Raw genomic sequence first — 16,794 nt, 5'->3', positions numbered from 1 at the left:
TGATTAGAAGCACTGTAATTGATAAGAGACCCTGCATGACGTATTGAGGATGTAATGAATGACTAACCTTAATATTGAGGAAACTTCATTCTAATGTGCTCGACAATAGGGCTTACCTTAACTTTCGCTGAATCAAGTCACATCAGATTTAACTTACATAAAGACACAATATTATTTTATGGTGTTTGGTTTGGTGCTGAGGATTTGAGAGGGCATCTAATGTAGCTTGGAAATTGTTCAGTTTAATGTTATTATAATGACTTTTTTTTAAGGTAATTTCGGTTTAAAGGCATTTTAACATGTAAAATTCATATAATCTGCAATAACATTTACTCACAATGACATTGCAAGTTTTCGTTGACATGTTTGTAAGTGTGTTTTTGTGTCTGTTCTACAAGAAATGGTGCTAATGTACTCTCTAGTGTGATTTTTCTGTGTGTACCGTTACTTCCTTTTCTCGTTTCAATTATCGGTTGAGAAGGAAATCAAGCGACCTAATGCCTGGAAGTTTTGCAATTCAATGTAAAGAAAAATTCATCAAATGAAAAGTAATGATGCAATAACAGAGAGCAAGTCACCAAAGGCACATATCACCTCAAAAAAGAATGTATGGCAATAATTTTCGAAGACAAGCTTCAATATACTTTTGACCAATTTACACTATCACTTGAAAATTGATACATTTACACAAAAAATGTTGTTGAAGTCTCTCACATGATGGAAAGAAAGGCCATACAAATTGATGGCAAGCATAGAGTTGTCATATCTAGATCAATCCATTATCCTAGAAGCACACGAGGCACGTACTTATTGTAGTATTTTATTTGTATATATGCTAATTGTTGACATTAAATTTTCTCAATTTAATCATATATTTAGATCTGACCTGATTTAATCCAAAAAGCCAAAGAAGGACGAGTAGATGCAATCGAAACATATGTTTTTCGGAATACACATGAACCTTCGCGTCATGAGTATGATTTTCCTAGCAGTAATGATCTCATTAGAAATCTCAAGACCATTCAAGAGTAGACTTCATTCTGTTCTTCGCATTAGTCCAATGGATTATTTAGCAATAGCAATAATAATTAGATAGACTCTGAAAGAATTAATGAGCAAATTAAAATTTAATAAGCCTCTAAAGTAAATTTGTTTAGTACACTTATAGAGAAATTTTTAAAACGCGTTAGATTTTACCTTATTTTATTGGCTCAAACTTTATTTGATACCGTGACGCAAGTGGGTAAGCGAGCACTCCTGAAGGAAAAACTACAAATTCTCAACGTGCAAAGGTAAAAAAAAATATAGTCATGTATTTGACAGGAATGAAATTTTTTAACCTTCTCATCTAACTTTTGAATGTCAAAATAGTTTATAATTAAAAAATATCTCTAGGAAACATTCAGAATATTTACCATCGGACATAATTGTTCTATTATAGGTTTTATAATATTATTGAATTCTTAGTTTATTTTGAGACACCAAAGTTTCTTAAGAATGCTTTAACCAAATATGTAACATACTTGGACCGTAAATCTAACCAAACCCTTAGTCTATTTTTAACCCCTAATCACAATCTTGCTGTTTCACTTTCAAGATCGCAACTTAGAGCTTTACAGCAAGGAATATCAGCGTAAGTTCTACAGCCCAAAGGATATATCAGAAATCACTCAACCTATTTTCAATCATCATCATCATCATCGTCAAGCCACCTTAACAAAAAAAAAAGACATTTAGTCAAAAGTTCCAGGATAAGATATTGCGAAAACTTGAGCGAAACTTTTTTACGCGTGTATTAGCCCATCTAGCCTTGTGAATGCATGTATCCGCATTTACCAAGTTTTAGTTTGACAACTGACAAGGAATTGACAGAAAATAGAACGAGGAAAAACAATAATGATAAGCCTCGGTTCAATTTTCACTATGGCAGTTAGAAATGTGAATGAAGTTCAATGGTAAATTTCGAATAACTACTTTTCCTTCTGCTTTTCATTCTTTTTACAAGAGAACTATGAATGACATAAAGCAATAAAGAAACACAAATTAATCATTCACACAAAAGTAGTTATGAAGGCCCGCGAAGAGTTGTCTGTACACCTTCTGTCTTTCCCAACCATGCATCATTTCATACCAAGCTGAGATCATTTCCCAAGTTCCAGTTCAATTTCTTCAATTCTCAAAAGATGAATGTTATTTTTTAAACTTCAGAAGCTTCTGTGGACAAGGATGAGTCTGTGCCATAATTCCAAAGGCTCTTCAGCTCACCTCTTATGTATCCCAATATAATAGTGACACCTGTTGATTTAATCAGACAATAGTCGGGCATGAGATAGATTTAACTTACCACTACACATTTAATTTCAGCCCAAAACCAGTTACCTAGTGTACATGGGACAAGGTAGAGGAGTGCAGGTTGCCCACTTCCGTTCATCAGATATAGCCCCAAATATGTGAAAACGAGACCTAAAACAGTAAAAACACCCATTGTCATGATATAGAAGAATAATAGCATAGAATCCAGATCACGAGTTTATGGAACATCATATGATCTATTAACTAGGAGCATCGGAGGGTGGAACCATACAACTTTTAAAAGCAACTAAAGTAACTTTTGAAAGAACCAAGTCGAAGACCTCCAATTGTTTGTCCCCTGACTTCTGTGATGATCTTATCGAGTTCTGAAACTAGTTCTCATTTGTTTATGCATTTCTCACGTTTCCCTCTTATGGAATAACATGTTTGGTATTTTTAGTGAAGATTGGTTCCAGTAAGGATGCTAGAAGGCTTTGATGCCGCTCTCAGTTTGCAGCACCTCAGTTAGTGTGTCTGGTTAGAAAGAAATTTTAGAATCTTTCATTGGTTGTCAATTGCTGTGAGTTTATTTGGGATTGAGCATTCACCTAGCTTCTTTGCCGTGTTCTGCTAATTGTTTTTTTTTTTAAGGGGGTATATTTATTAGATCTTCAGAGACACAGGCGTGCTGTGTTGCAGGTTACTCTTACCTTTTTTGTCTTTCTCTTTCTTTTCTTGATTTAGTTCATAAGGTTTTCATGTAGCTTTTATACCCCTCTTAATTTTTTTCTAGACAAAACTTGGGTGCAATTTCTTAGGTACTTTTGGCACTGTTTAAAATTAGATTTATCTTGATAAGAGGTCTGCATTTAATATTGTCATGAGATATCAAGGTAAGACTAATTCTAATTGGCAAACACCACTGTACAAGGAAAAAAAGAAGCAACACAGTTTTAGCAAACAGTTTCCATAAAGGGGGAAACTAACAAGTCTTCAATACAAACAAGGAACCAAAGAACTTACCAATGCCATAGCCAATTACCAACCAAAGAAAATATCCATTTGATGCACCCTTCTTATTATCTTTGTCAAATCTAAGACAACCAAAAGACACAATAAAAATGTTAAAACAAAGTATATAAACAAATCTTAAAACAAAGTATTCTGTGCAATGTACACAAATAAAAAATCAACTAAAGCAAATATTAAAAAGAAAAGAATTCTCTAATTGACATCAAATATTCAGACTCTTGATGTGAATTAAATGAGGAAACAAATCTTGAAATATAAAAAAAAAAATATGGAAACTAATCCTACAAGATAATTCTCAAATAGTATAAATTACTTTAAGATAAAAGCTAAATATGATTGAATATAATATAATATGATTGGATATTTATATTATATTCTAACAGACATATCCAAACTGTTAGATATAAAACCATCGATAAGCCTTTGTACAATAGCTTAAGCTTCCAGGAAAGTGGTCAAGAGTTCAATCCTTGTCGCTTCCATTTTATTTTTTAAAACAAAAGCTAAATTTCAGCATAATGTAAACAGGCCAGAGAATTGTCCTCGCTTTAGGGGACATCTTATATCTTATGTAAAGCCATTGATAAGCCTTCACTTACCATAGACCAACACCCCCCCCCCCCAAAAAAAAAAAAAGAAAAAAGAAAAAAATCACTCATCAACTTAAACTATTGGGACTTGGGAGAGTTGGTCCATGACACCATTATAATTTATTGTATGCAGTGAAACATGAATTATATGCTATGTAGTTTTATGAACAATTTCAAAAGCCCACAAGTTACTTAACCAAATAGTGGCTCCCCCAGTGGAATGCAACATGGAAAAGGAAAATTATAAAGTTATGAAACTTTAAAATCACTTAACAAATACCACTGATCCACTACAAATAAGCTTTATTCATGTTTTCACCTTTCTGGTAGGAAAAATATAATTCATTTGAAGCTATATGTATGCATCAATTTTGTAAATCTTGCATTTATATATGACATTGACTAATAAGGAACTCAGTACCTATGAGCGAAGGATACAAGCAAACCAGGAAAGAGAATATCCCCAAATCCAATCATGTCATAACCTCCCCAAGGATCAAAAAGACGAGGAAATCTTAAAAGCATAGGAATTGCTTCCCCACCAGCCTTGTCACCTCGAGCAACCTAGAAAAGAAAGCTCATGTAAGAGAACCCCAGAACTACAAGATACCACAAATTTCTCTTCTTTTTGAAATAGAGCAGCAATCATATTAGAGAGAGAAAACACACGTCCATTAAAAAAATAATGTGTGTAAAAGAGTAGCTACTTGATTATTTGCCACATAAATCTGGGCCAGTCAACTCTTACACTGTGAACTTGTACCATGGGTTGTATACAGCCCTCCTGTTTAGTTATAAATAAATAAATTTTCCAAAAAACTTTTTGCTTTGTATCCTCTCTTTCTGCATTGTGAAACAGAGAAACGTTTAACCCTTTTCAGTGGTACACTTCCGTTTTGTGTATTACTTGACACACTGAATCTTTCCCAGTGTACCTTTTCTTTTTGTGGCCATGCAAGGCTGGTACCCTGTTAGTACTATATCTATACAATCCCAATGTCTCTATAAGCACAAGGATCAAAAGATGTTGATTCGTACAACCCCCAGAACAGCAACTTAAACCAGTGTAGTACTCTAGAGTCTAGTCCATACTCTATAGTTTTAGAGGTATTTAACAATTTTTAATCTTTTATGCGAAGATTCGTACTCAATTCAATACTCTAGTCCATATTCCACATTTTTAATGTCCGCATACATTTCTGTTTCTTTTACTACTTTAAGTCTTTGCATGCATCCCTCCTTGATCCTTGTGCACTCACACCTCAACAAAATGGAGTTGTTGCATGGAAAACAAGTGATTGAGACTATGATAGGCCAAGTTTTGAATTAGGAAGTTTATAATTTTGTATTAGGATTAGGAAGATATTAAGTAGTTATTTTTATATTAATTTCGTATTCAGCAGTTACAGGTCAGAATGTGATAGTTAGAGAGATATACAAATTGTGTTACAGCCTTGTAAAAGGTAATTAAGATGTCAGATTATTCTTCCTTGTGCTATGAAGCAGGAAGCTCTTTGTTAGGGAGAAACCTTGCTGTTTGTACTCAAACCTAGCTTAAAGACCATATTACTGCTATCATTTATTCAGAACAGAGTGAGTTTGAGTCAAACAGACTAATCATACTTTACTTTTCCTTAATAATGGTTTCTAATTGTTTAAGGAGATGTTCTTATTCCTTATTACATGTTAATTAATTGAATGTGCTCATCCAATTTATCGCATCAAAGTCTGAATTCTATTTTGTTTACCACTACACAGTCTCTCTATCTTCTTCAATCATGTTACTTTTTGTCTTATTTTGTCCCAAATATAGTCTGCCTCCTTTCTCTTTGATAATACTTGTTCTCTATAAAAAGAAAAATTGGTGATAAACTGCTCATGTGAGCTCCAAAAACATCTTTTGACAAATACACTCCTTTTTTCATTTGTTGTTCTCTCTTCCAGTGGGGAATACCAGTTTCTTTCCAACTTCTCTATGTTGGATCTTCCTACATGTCAAAATGTAATAAAGATGAGGAAAGCAACCAACATACAAAAACAGTAAAACCTACACCACACTTATCCTTCAAAAGCATGTCCACACCATAGTAGTCAATAGCGGAAATAGCGGCCGCAATTGCGGCGGAGCGGGGCGGAGCGGCCCTTTCCCGCGATGACGACGCTGTCGCGTCGCGTTTCACAGTAGCGGCTGTCGCGCCGCGATTCGCAGCAGAAAACACCGAAAATAGCGGCTGGAGCGGCCGCTATCTCATTCTCATGCGTTTCCCCTTTTTGCCCCTTATCTTTTACCGTTAGGGCCCTTTAAGGGGGGGCAATTTTGGAATTTCGACCCCCCCTTATTTTTCTGAATCATCTTCTTCAACCCTAGCCTCCATCAGTTTGCTCTCCTCTCTTCTCCCGTCGGTTCTCTCTCCTCTGTTCTCGTTTCTCTCTCCTCTGTTCTCAGTTTTCTAGTCATCCTCTGTTCGCTGTGCTCTGTTTTTCTGGCGAGACTTCCACTTGATTTTCCGGTCATCTTCTTCGTCTCCGGCAAGCTTCTAAGGTGACCCAAATTATTTTGAGTCATTTTCTTCATCTCTTCTCATCTTCTTCAAGGTCAGCACAACTTTCCGGTCATCTTCTCCAACTCCGGCAGACTTCCAGCGAACTTTCCGGTACTGAACATTTTTTTTCCTATATTTTTCTCTGTTTTTTTTTTCTCTTCTCTGTTTTGATTCTTCTATTATTTTCTGTTCGAAATTTCAAAGCTTAAAGAAGTAATGGCTACTCCTCCCAATCTGTCACAAGGAATCGGCTCTGTTTCAATTTCATCCTGTGCATTAGTGAAGCTTTCAGGAAATAATTTGGAAATAGGTTGGCAATGGAATAGTTTGAAAGACATAAATAATAAAAAGTCTGTTACTTGTGACTTTTGTGGAAAAACGACTACAGGCGGTATTACCCGAGCAAAGAGGCACCAAATGGGAGTGAAGGGAGATGTTGATAAGTGTCCAAGGATTCCCAAAGAAATAAAAGAAACACTAATAGTAGCTCATGAGAAGAAGAGAATTGAAAAAGAGGTATATTTACTTCAGCATGATGAAGATGATGATGATGAAGAAGAGGTGCAAGAAATTCAAAATATTTGTAGTGGAAAACGACCTGCAACCTCAAGTGTTGCATCAGTTTATGTTAGTGGTTGTAATGCCACCAAAAAAGGAAAAAATGTCAAGGGCCCATTGGATTTATTATGGTTAAAGAGTCCAGAAACAAGCATCAAATTAGCAAAATAAAAAAGACAAACAAGTATAAATGATGCTTGTGTCAAAGAGGCAAGAGCAAGAACAGTTCAATACATAGAGCGATTCCTTTGTAGGAATGGAATTGCTTTCAACGTTGTGCGCTCAAAAAGTTTCAAATTAATGGTTGAAGCTATTGGAAACTATGGTCCACATCTAAAGCCTCCTAGTTATCATGAGTGTAGAGTTCCTCTTCTTAAAAAGGAGTTAGAGTATACAAAGGAAATGTTGAAAAGTCGTGAAGAAGAAAGAGAAAAATGTGGATGTTCAATTATGTCAGATGCGTGGACGGATAAAAAAAATAGAACATTGATCAATTTCTTAGTAAATTGTACAACTGGTTCTATGTTTGTAAAGAGCATTGATGCATCTGCTTATATGAAAACTGGAGAAAAGTTGTTTGAGCTCTTGGATAGCTTTGTTGAAGAGATTGGAGAGAAAAATGTTGTGCAAGTAGTTACTGATAATGGAAGTAATTATGTATTAGCCGGTAAGAATTATTCTTAACTCCCTATATTAATTTCAGTTACTAATTATTTTATTAGTTTCTAATTTTAGACTATGCAATTTAATTTTAGGTAAGTTGTTGCAATCTAAAAGACCACATTTGTTTTGGACTCCATGCGCTGCACACTGTATTGACTTGATATTAGAAGACATTGGAAAAATACCTAGAGTCAAGAGAACAATCCAAAGGGGAGTTACTCTTGTGGGTTTTATTTATAATCATTCATTGACTTTGAATATTATGAGGAAGTTCACCAATAAAGCTGAATTGGTTAGATATGGAGTGACAAGGTTTGCCACAACATTCCTCACATTACAAAGGTTGCATAATAAAAAAAACAACCTTAGAAAAATGTTCACTTCCGATGAGTGGTTAAAGTCCAAAACAGCCAAAGAAGCTAAAGGAAAAAGGGCAACAGACACTGTACTTTTGCCTTCTTTTTGGAATGATGTGGTTTTCTGTCTTAAGGCTATGGGGCCACTTGTGCAAGTTTTGAGACTTGTTGATAATGAAAGAAAGCCTGCAATGGGTTATATATATGAGGCAATTGATAGAGCTAAAGAAAGCATTCAAAATGCATTCAAAGGAAATGTAGACAAATATAAAGAGATTTTTGCTATAATTGATAGAAGATGGGAGTGTCAACTTCATCATCCATTACATGTTGCAGGTTATTATCTGAATCCTCAATTTTTTTATAGCAATAAACAAATTGAGAATGATCCTGAAGTTGTGGAAGGCTTGTATAAATGTATTGAGAGGCTATGTACAAGTGAAGATGATGTAGACAATGCTACAGTTCAATTGTCAACATATAGAAGAGCTGAAAGTCTCTTTGGTTTAAGTGGAGCAAAAAGACAAAGGGCTACAATGGCTCCTGGTAAGAGATTTGTTTAATTTTTTTATTGTAATGTAATTATGTAGATATAACACAAAAGGTTAATAAGTTGATGCATAACTTGCAGCTGAATGGTGGAAGAATTATGGAGTACGTACACCACATTTACAAAATATTGCTATTAGAGTGTTGAGTTTGACTTGTAGTTCATCTGGATGTGAACGAAATTGGAGTACTTTTGAGCACGTAAGTAAATATCTGAATCCTCAATTTAAAGTTCTTTTATGAAAAGTGAAAATCTAATATTTTTTTTTTATGGTAAAATAGATTCATTCTAAAAAGAGAAGCAGACTTGAGCATCAAAGGTTACAAGACTTGGTTTTTATTAAATATAACCAAGCTCTTAATGAACGTTTTGAGTGTTCTGACGTGGTGGATCCTATTATCTTAAAGGATGTTGATGATAGTAATAATTGGTTGCTAGAAGGAATAGCTGGAGATGATAAAGATGCTATAGATGAATTAGTGTTTGATGATGATAACTTGACTTGGGGAGCTGTTGCTAATGCAATTGGGGCTAGTGAGCCTATAACCTACACTAGGCGACAAGCTAAATCAAAATCCAAGACAACTACAATTGCTTCTTCATCTAAATCTAAGGGAAAAGGGAAAGAAATTGTACAAGAAGAAGAAGAGAAGAAGAATGTGATGACGAAGACTCTGAAAAAGAGGATGAGGAGGAGGAGGAGGTTCTTTACAAAAGTAGTGATGAAAGTGAAAATGAAGAGGATATTGCAAATCTTGGAGATGAAGATGATGATAATTATTAAAATATTTGTATTTGAATTGAACACTTAGTATTTTTAAACATCTAAGCATTAGAGACTTAAATTTAGTTAGTTAAATTTATTTTTATATTTTGTTGTTACTTGTTATTGACATCTAAGCATATATATATATGTGTGTAATTTAATTTATGAGTTTATGAGTATATTTATAATACCTAAAATAGCGGTCATCCCGCTATCCGCTATGCCGCTATAGTGTTTTTGAGGTCGGCCGCTCCGCTATCCGGGATTGACTACTATGGTCCACACACCACTTACTTTCCCAAAAACACATTTTATTTTATTTGCCCAATTTGAATCTGAACACTTGATGCCATGATACAGAATTTCATAACTACTGCCTTCCATAGTTATAGATTTTCATGCATTTAAGTTTTAACTGAATTACTCCATTATTTCATGTTATCAATTATGCATATATATATATATATATATATATATATATGTGTGTGTGTGTGTGTGTGTGTGTGTTATTGTATTTTTCTGTTTCACTTTTTTTTTTTTATATGCTTCAGAAAAGATGTTGTATCCTCAAACTAAGTTTCTACTTTCTCTTTTCCCTTTTCTGCTAAACTTTCCTTTCTATAAAGTAAAAGAAAGAACTTATGATAGTCTACCTTTAATGATGCAAACAGAGCAGAGATAATCAAAGTAAAAGAACTGTAGTACTAATAAACACTTACTGCAATCATAACACTCTCGTGGAATATCACTGGAGATATGAATACCCAAAAAATGTCATAGACAAAGGCACAACAAAGGAGTACAGTTGCAACCTATTAAATCAGATGCATAAGAAATTATTAGAGCTGTTTTAATAGATACATAACATTGTAAGGGAAGCACAATTAGTTGATTGTACACATAAGGAAGCCATTCAGGTACCTTAATATTAGGTAATCGAGCCAACTGCAAGACTGTTATCATCAAACAGATGCCCTGTTAAGAATAAAGTAGTATGTGAAAGATGAGACTAAGACAGCTTATCATCAGTTAATGGTGTCAACATAATTGAGATGACAAACCACCTTCTAGCACAATACTTCAGAAAGGAACCAACCAACAAGATCCCAATGTTGCATTGGCCCATATGTGCTGACTCACAGACATTATTAATGATTTGACAACAATTAACTTGAAGATTCACAATAGAAAAGATTACAAGGAAGTATAATTAAAAATATTTCTAGTTTATGAACTACTAACCACTCAGGTGGTTAACGATGCTCAAAGAATGGTAAATGAGTAGCAGCTAGTTAACATAATTAACCTCTTGATAGATTCACTGTTCCTAAAGTAGAAGATTTGTTATCAAGAACATTTGTTTTTTGTGATTTCTCTACAAACATACACTATGTGCCAATGACTACATATACACACTGGTGTTTGCAGATGTATGCATGAATATAAGTGAATTCAATTAAATGTATTTGAAAGTGAAATAATATACGTATAGGAATAAACTCTAGGAAGACCTAGACTAGAACCCATTGCAACTTCTGCTCTAGTTCCTCATACAAAATTCCTGGCTTCTTCTTGACTTCTAATGATAGTCAGTAATCATGGACAACTTCTAACAAAGAAGAGAAATTCATATTCTAAGCATCTTGAACAATGTAAGTTTGAATTTAAAAACTGAAATAATAATAATAGAAAGATGCTATTGCAGGCTCTAGAATCTAAAACTTACAAGAATATCTTGGCCAACCCAGGAATATGATTCAAGTCGAGTAGCAGCCCAGAAAATTGCAAATGCCACACAGAATAACAACACTACCAGCGAGAAAATAGAAATTTCCCCATATAGAGGTAAATTCACTGTCTTCTGATCACAATTTTGCCATTTTCTGCTCATATTTAAATTAGAAAGAGAGAGAAATTAACAGAACACAAGGCGTGCAGAAAGAAAACTAAGCCCATTTTATGGCCAGAAGAAAAGGAGACATTGATTGTACCTTAAAGTAAGGCTTACAATACAATTGTGCATCCCCTGAAAATGAAAAGAAATTTAAATTAACACACAGAGGACTTTTAAAGCTTTTACGTAGCGAATCTTGATGACAATGATGATGCTGATATTAGTGTCTCTTAAAGCCTTGCTCTTAAGACATTTTCACACTCTTCCTTTCCTTTTTCACCTTTACATAATTTGTATATGAAATCCAACAAGGCTAAATCAGTATAATCTTATTCGTATGTGTCAAATACTCAAATTGATAAAATAAAGTTTCAGTTTATTTATATAGACAGCAAATTTGATCATGGATGATTCGGAACCAATACCCCTTTCATGCACACCATGAAATATGATCTTTAGTTAATAAGCAAGAGTAAGAGTTTAATCCATGGAAATGAGATACATACCTCAATACCACCTATGCAGAAAAGTACAATCAGCACCCAGACAAACCAAGATGACATGAAGAAGAACAATAGCACAAGAAAGGTAGATGCTGCTATGACAAATATGATAGCACCCTTCGAATCAATGTTAACAATTTCCTTATCAGAATCATCTTTTGCTGTTTCAGAATTTGAAGATTCCTGGCAAAAGAAAAGAAATTTATATGCACAAAATAATACACTTGAAGATGCACTAAAGCAAACTTGAATAAATTTTTATCAGTAAATTAAATGGAAAAAAGAAGGGATACTCTTTTACTCCATTTTAAAATTTGTAAAAGTTAGGAGGTGGTGTTTGTTTCAAGGAATATAGTTATATTCCAAGGAGTATTATTATCAGAAATGCCATTCCTAGGAAAATTAAAAAACACGTTTGATTATAGTTTAACATTTATAGGAATGATCTTCAAAATTCAAACATTAGAAGGAAAAAAACAGAGGAAGCTACTAGTTGAGGTATATTAAAAATTCCAATATTCCCATGGGAACATAATATACCCACATGTCACCACCATGGAATGAAAGTCAAGTAAAATTTTGACAATGACACATTCCTGGGAATCAACTATGCCTGAGGCAAAACTTTTAAAACCTATATAACATGGAAATATTCAAATATTACATTCCCAAGTTCATTCTCAGGAATAGTTTTGCAAAACATGAAACAAAGACACTCTATAGGATATCATCAGGGGCTACAACAAAGGAAATCAAAGATACAAGGAAATATAGATTAGTAGTTTAGTACACATGCCATGTCAATCTGTCTTTAATACATTACCCATTTCACCACTGTTCAAATATTTGGAGATTTTTTCTTGATGAAAGCATGTACTCACATCCAGTAAAGTGCTTGCTTAAGGCATCACAAAAATACATTTAAATACATATAATAAACGTTTGACGATGATAAAAGGTTGCAAGGAAAAACCTTGGGACACAATTCATTATATCGCTCATCAGATTTCTCAGAAGTAGTTAGATCTGACCATAGTGAAGCACATACAATTGTTCCCACAGACATAAGCCACAAAAATGCAACTGAGACGTCTACAAGTGGGCGAGGTGGAGCATATAACAAAATTTCCACTGCAATAGACAACTCAAAATTAACCATCTGTAAGTCAAGTGGAAAATAGACCTGACATCTACAATGAATAAGCATTATTTTATTAAACCGGCCTTTTCTTTCTTGTCCCATTTACTCAAAGGTTGTGTATGAGTGCATGTGCATACCAACATTCACATGTTTACATGTATGTAAAAGGAGCACAGCCCTATTAAAACAACACATGGTGGTGTTATTAACGCATGATATAAACATCTAACATGGTAAATTAATTTGGTCCATGACACAAAATAAATCAACACATTTCATAAGTACACTAAAAATATATTACAACGTATAAGAATATTTAAATATATCCAAAACTAAATAATTTAAATATAAATCTGAATACAAAAATGTTAAGCAGCACAACATATATTAACATTTCGTACAGGTGTACAGCAGTCAAAATTGTGTGCACATGAATAAAAATACAAGGTTCAATATTTCAGTCAACTCTTGGTTAAGCCATTTTGACGCAAATTATGAATGAAATTGAGGTGGTTTGACTGGTCAAATTGTGACTGGTTCAAATGGTTTGGTTGGTTTGTAAACAGTGTAGTAGCTTAGAAGATGGTTTTCAACACAATTGGTTTGGTTGTTTGGACGCCTGAGCACATTGGCCAAGAACCAGTTCACTATAAACTTCAAATCCCATTTGAAAATGTTTCCTATAACCATTTTGATGCTAACAAACTACGTTGAACATGAAATGTTGAAAATCCTAGATTATTTCTCTAACATTCTAGAATGGATTGATGTGTTTCTATAAAGTTTTCTTCTAAATTCTGATGTGTAGATCCTTCAAAATAATCATCAGATAATCCCTTAAAGAATGCAGGATGCCTGCAACAACTTGAAAAAGTTGGTCCAGAAACCAGTATGCTAAATCTTAGAAAAACTCGCATCTTCATAGTTCATATAAATAATGAAGATCTCTAACAGAAGAGAATATTTTTTGCCTACAACATCAAGCTTAAATCATCAAAGTGTAAGAAATCAAATTTTAGAAGACTAAAGACCTAAGAAAGTTAGTTGAGAAAGTTCATTAGCAGAACAACTCAAGTGGCTTTAGAACAAAATATACTAGCATACTGACTCAGTAAAGGTGCTATTCATTACAACAGCTAGATGGCTAGTTATGTTTCAGAGATGAACAGTTTGAAATCAAAGGTCCAACGGCTATATTTTGAATATTATAAAAAGCATCTCAACTTGAAAATCTAAAGGTGAGAAACTTGAATTCCTATATAACCATGTACACACTCTCCAAACCTTCTGAACTTTCTCTTCTCTAACTACCTTCTTAATGCTTAAGAACCTGTCATAGGGGTTTGTTCAAAGCTCTAATGTCTACTCTGTGGGTGTTTCATGAGCTTCTTAGAGTGTAAAAGCATAAGCACTGAACCATTTCTTTCTTCTCCAACTAGGCAGGAAATAAACTCTTCAATGAGTACGAGAGGAGAATAACTATCCTCATACACACCTTACTAACAACAACAAACAATCAGGCATCATCCCCTTAACCCAGTCAGGTTTATAGTCCCAAGCAACACCATTGAACTCAAAACCACATCTTACTATGGGCAAAAAAGAAGAAACAACAAAACAAAACAAAAAATTATGTGCATTTTAGAAGTATATGACCATGTTTAATAGATATATAAGCCTGAATACTTTTTCTCGAAAACATTAATAGTACAAATAGATGTTCTAAGAATTGAAGGACTTACCTTTACTTCCAGATGTAAAAGACTTGTTGAAAGCTTCTCCTGTTGAGTTTGTTATCATCACAACTGGAATTGAAATGTTTGCCTCACTGCTATTGGAGCAAACCATCTCAAAGAGATCTGACAACAAAAAATAGTTACATATATGATATAATATGATCATATAAAACTTTATCAACAATAACATATAAAAGAAAAGAGAGTAAGCCATTAATTACAAATGAAAGCGATGTTTCAAAAAGTAAATTATAATGCTAAAACATCTGGATATTTAATGTTAGTATAAAGCAAGATGAGAGAAAGGGTGGGAAAAAGGACGTATCACTTTGTCTGTGCCTAGCTGCGTTGCCTTACTACTCTGATTTCATCTTTTCATTATGTATTGAACAATCAACATTGTATTCAAGTTTTATCTACAGTTTAAGATACATGACTAGGCTTCGGTATAAAAGAAGTGCTTGTGCAGCTCACTTTAACGTTGACCATAAAAGAGTGGGGGAACGACAAGCCTACATATGACACTTGTACAGTCTTACAGACCCTCTAAAAATCAAACAAAAATGGAAACACAGTGTGTGAAGCACCAAAATGAACCTTCTGCATCGTTTATCACCAACATGCCAGTAGCACCTCCAGACTGTGCAAATGCAGCTTTAGTTGTGAAATCACAACCCCCACGCACACAGAGAGCGATTGATCCAGATAACTGTAAGAATTAGAATGCACAACTCACTCAGAATACATCATGAGAAACATTTTCAAGGGTAAAAAGACAAGACTATAACAGAAAACATTTTCAATCCATCAGCCCCTCTATTACGATAGAACGTTTAACTAGTCCGGAAATTTGGCACATATGAAGGCGATAGATACAAAATAAGAAGCCTCATTCAAACTAAGCATTGAGATCCTTGGGGGAAAAGTCTGCTGATTCGCTAAAATATGTAATTAATGAAAAAGACGAGAACGTTGATCAAGGGAAGCAGGTGCAAAAGGAACAAACGAAAGAAAGGAAGATAGAAAAGAACCTTTGAAGTTGAAGTGGAGCAGCAGTCAATAGGATTAGAAAAAATAGCACGAGTTCTGACGCTATTTTCAGCTTTCTCAGGCAATAAAGAGCCAAATCTAGCAGTGACGCCATTGTAAACATGACCTTCCTCGCCATCAATCCAGTTATTCACCTTGACCTGCAGTAAATAAAATAGTGATCGTGTCTGTTAATGCGATTTTGGATGCGACAGATGCGAAACAAATTGCAAACAATAGACGAGATTGAAAAGGAAAAGTCGGATGCTGAGTAGTTGCACCAGCAAGAGATAAGAACAAAATCCAGATCCAACAAAGAAAACAGGAATTGATAGAAATACCAATTGGAAGGGGTTATCGCACGATTCGGACTTGGGAGCCCTCTCGTCGTCCCGTTTCGCATCGTCAGCGCCTGCCGCAATCACAAGCAGCAACAGCAGCAACACACGGAGGCCAGCGGAAGAACACGACGCCATCGTTGCGTTGCCACTTGATGAAGACTCTTAGCCGCTTTGTATTTTATTCTTTTCTTTTCTTCTCTTCTCTTCTACGTTTTCTCACACACACATGGAACAATCAACACTAACAGAGCAGGGACGAGGGGTTCAATCATACAACTCACCCCAAAAACCAAATTACTCACTGTTACTGCTCTTCACTGCAACCTGCAACCTCCAACCCCCAGCTCAACTCAACTAACCTGCAACTACAATTACAAATTTTTCGCTTTTCTCTTCCTATTTTCCAATTTATAATCATTAATTAATACTTGCCCGCGATGCGTCAATCGTCACCATACCTGGATTTATCACGACCCAACGGCTACGATTCAATTAAGTTTTATCCAATATGTCCAATCACACGCAAATTCGCTACTCCCTTCTTTTCTTAGCTTCACTCTCATTCTCATTTGCATAAATCATACTGTTTACTCCTTGTTTCATTTTGGCAATAAATTTTCCACATGTTCCAATTGACCAAATATAACTGCTTTTTTTTTTTTCAAAACGATAATATAAATAATTTGTTGTAATACTTTTTGTGTATATTAAAAGTAATTTTTTATTAATAGTTAAAAACTAATAATTTTAATATGTAAAAGAATTATTAAAGTGAATTTTACTTCTTTCAATAAAATATT

General features: G+C 34.3%; 1 protein-coding gene across 2 annotated transcripts; it reads right to left on the bottom strand.

Annotated features, from left to right (window-relative positions):
• Positions 1 to 1,774: 1,774 nt before the first annotated feature.
• LOC113863385 (signal peptide peptidase-like 2) lies at positions 1,775 to 16,395 on the bottom strand. Of its 2 annotated transcripts, XM_027496950.1 has the most exons (14): positions 15,995 to 16,395; positions 15,656 to 15,814; positions 15,222 to 15,333; positions 14,631 to 14,747; positions 12,721 to 12,878; positions 11,751 to 11,930; positions 11,342 to 11,376; positions 11,077 to 11,233; positions 10,272 to 10,325; positions 10,070 to 10,162; positions 4,336 to 4,478; positions 3,316 to 3,386; positions 2,380 to 2,463; positions 1,775 to 2,295 (listed from the first exon to the last, which is right to left on the bottom strand). In XM_027496950.1, the coding sequence occupies exons 1-14, from the start codon at positions 16,127 to 16,129 to the stop codon at positions 2,198 to 2,200; spliced, it is 1,596 nt and encodes a 531-aa protein (XP_027352751.1). In that variant the 5' UTR covers positions 16,130 to 16,395; the 3' UTR covers positions 1,775 to 2,197. The 2 variants fall into 2 exon arrangements, with proteins under 2 accessions (XP_027352751.1, XP_027352752.1); XM_027496951.1 differs by lacking the exons at positions 1,775 to 2,295; positions 2,380 to 2,463 and adding an exon at positions 2,625 to 2,919.
• Between the last annotated feature and the right edge of the window lie 399 nt (positions 16,396 to 16,794).

This window comes from Abrus precatorius, unplaced genomic scaffold (assembly GCF_003935025.1).
Source record: "Abrus precatorius isolate BTA unplaced genomic scaffold, Abrus_2018 Scaffold3, whole genome shotgun sequence".
Classification (NCBI taxonomy): domain Eukaryota; kingdom Viridiplantae; phylum Streptophyta; class Magnoliopsida; order Fabales; family Fabaceae; genus Abrus; species Abrus precatorius.
Note: the sequence above shows the minus strand (reverse complement) of the source record. Positions and strands in the feature narration are given on the sequence as shown.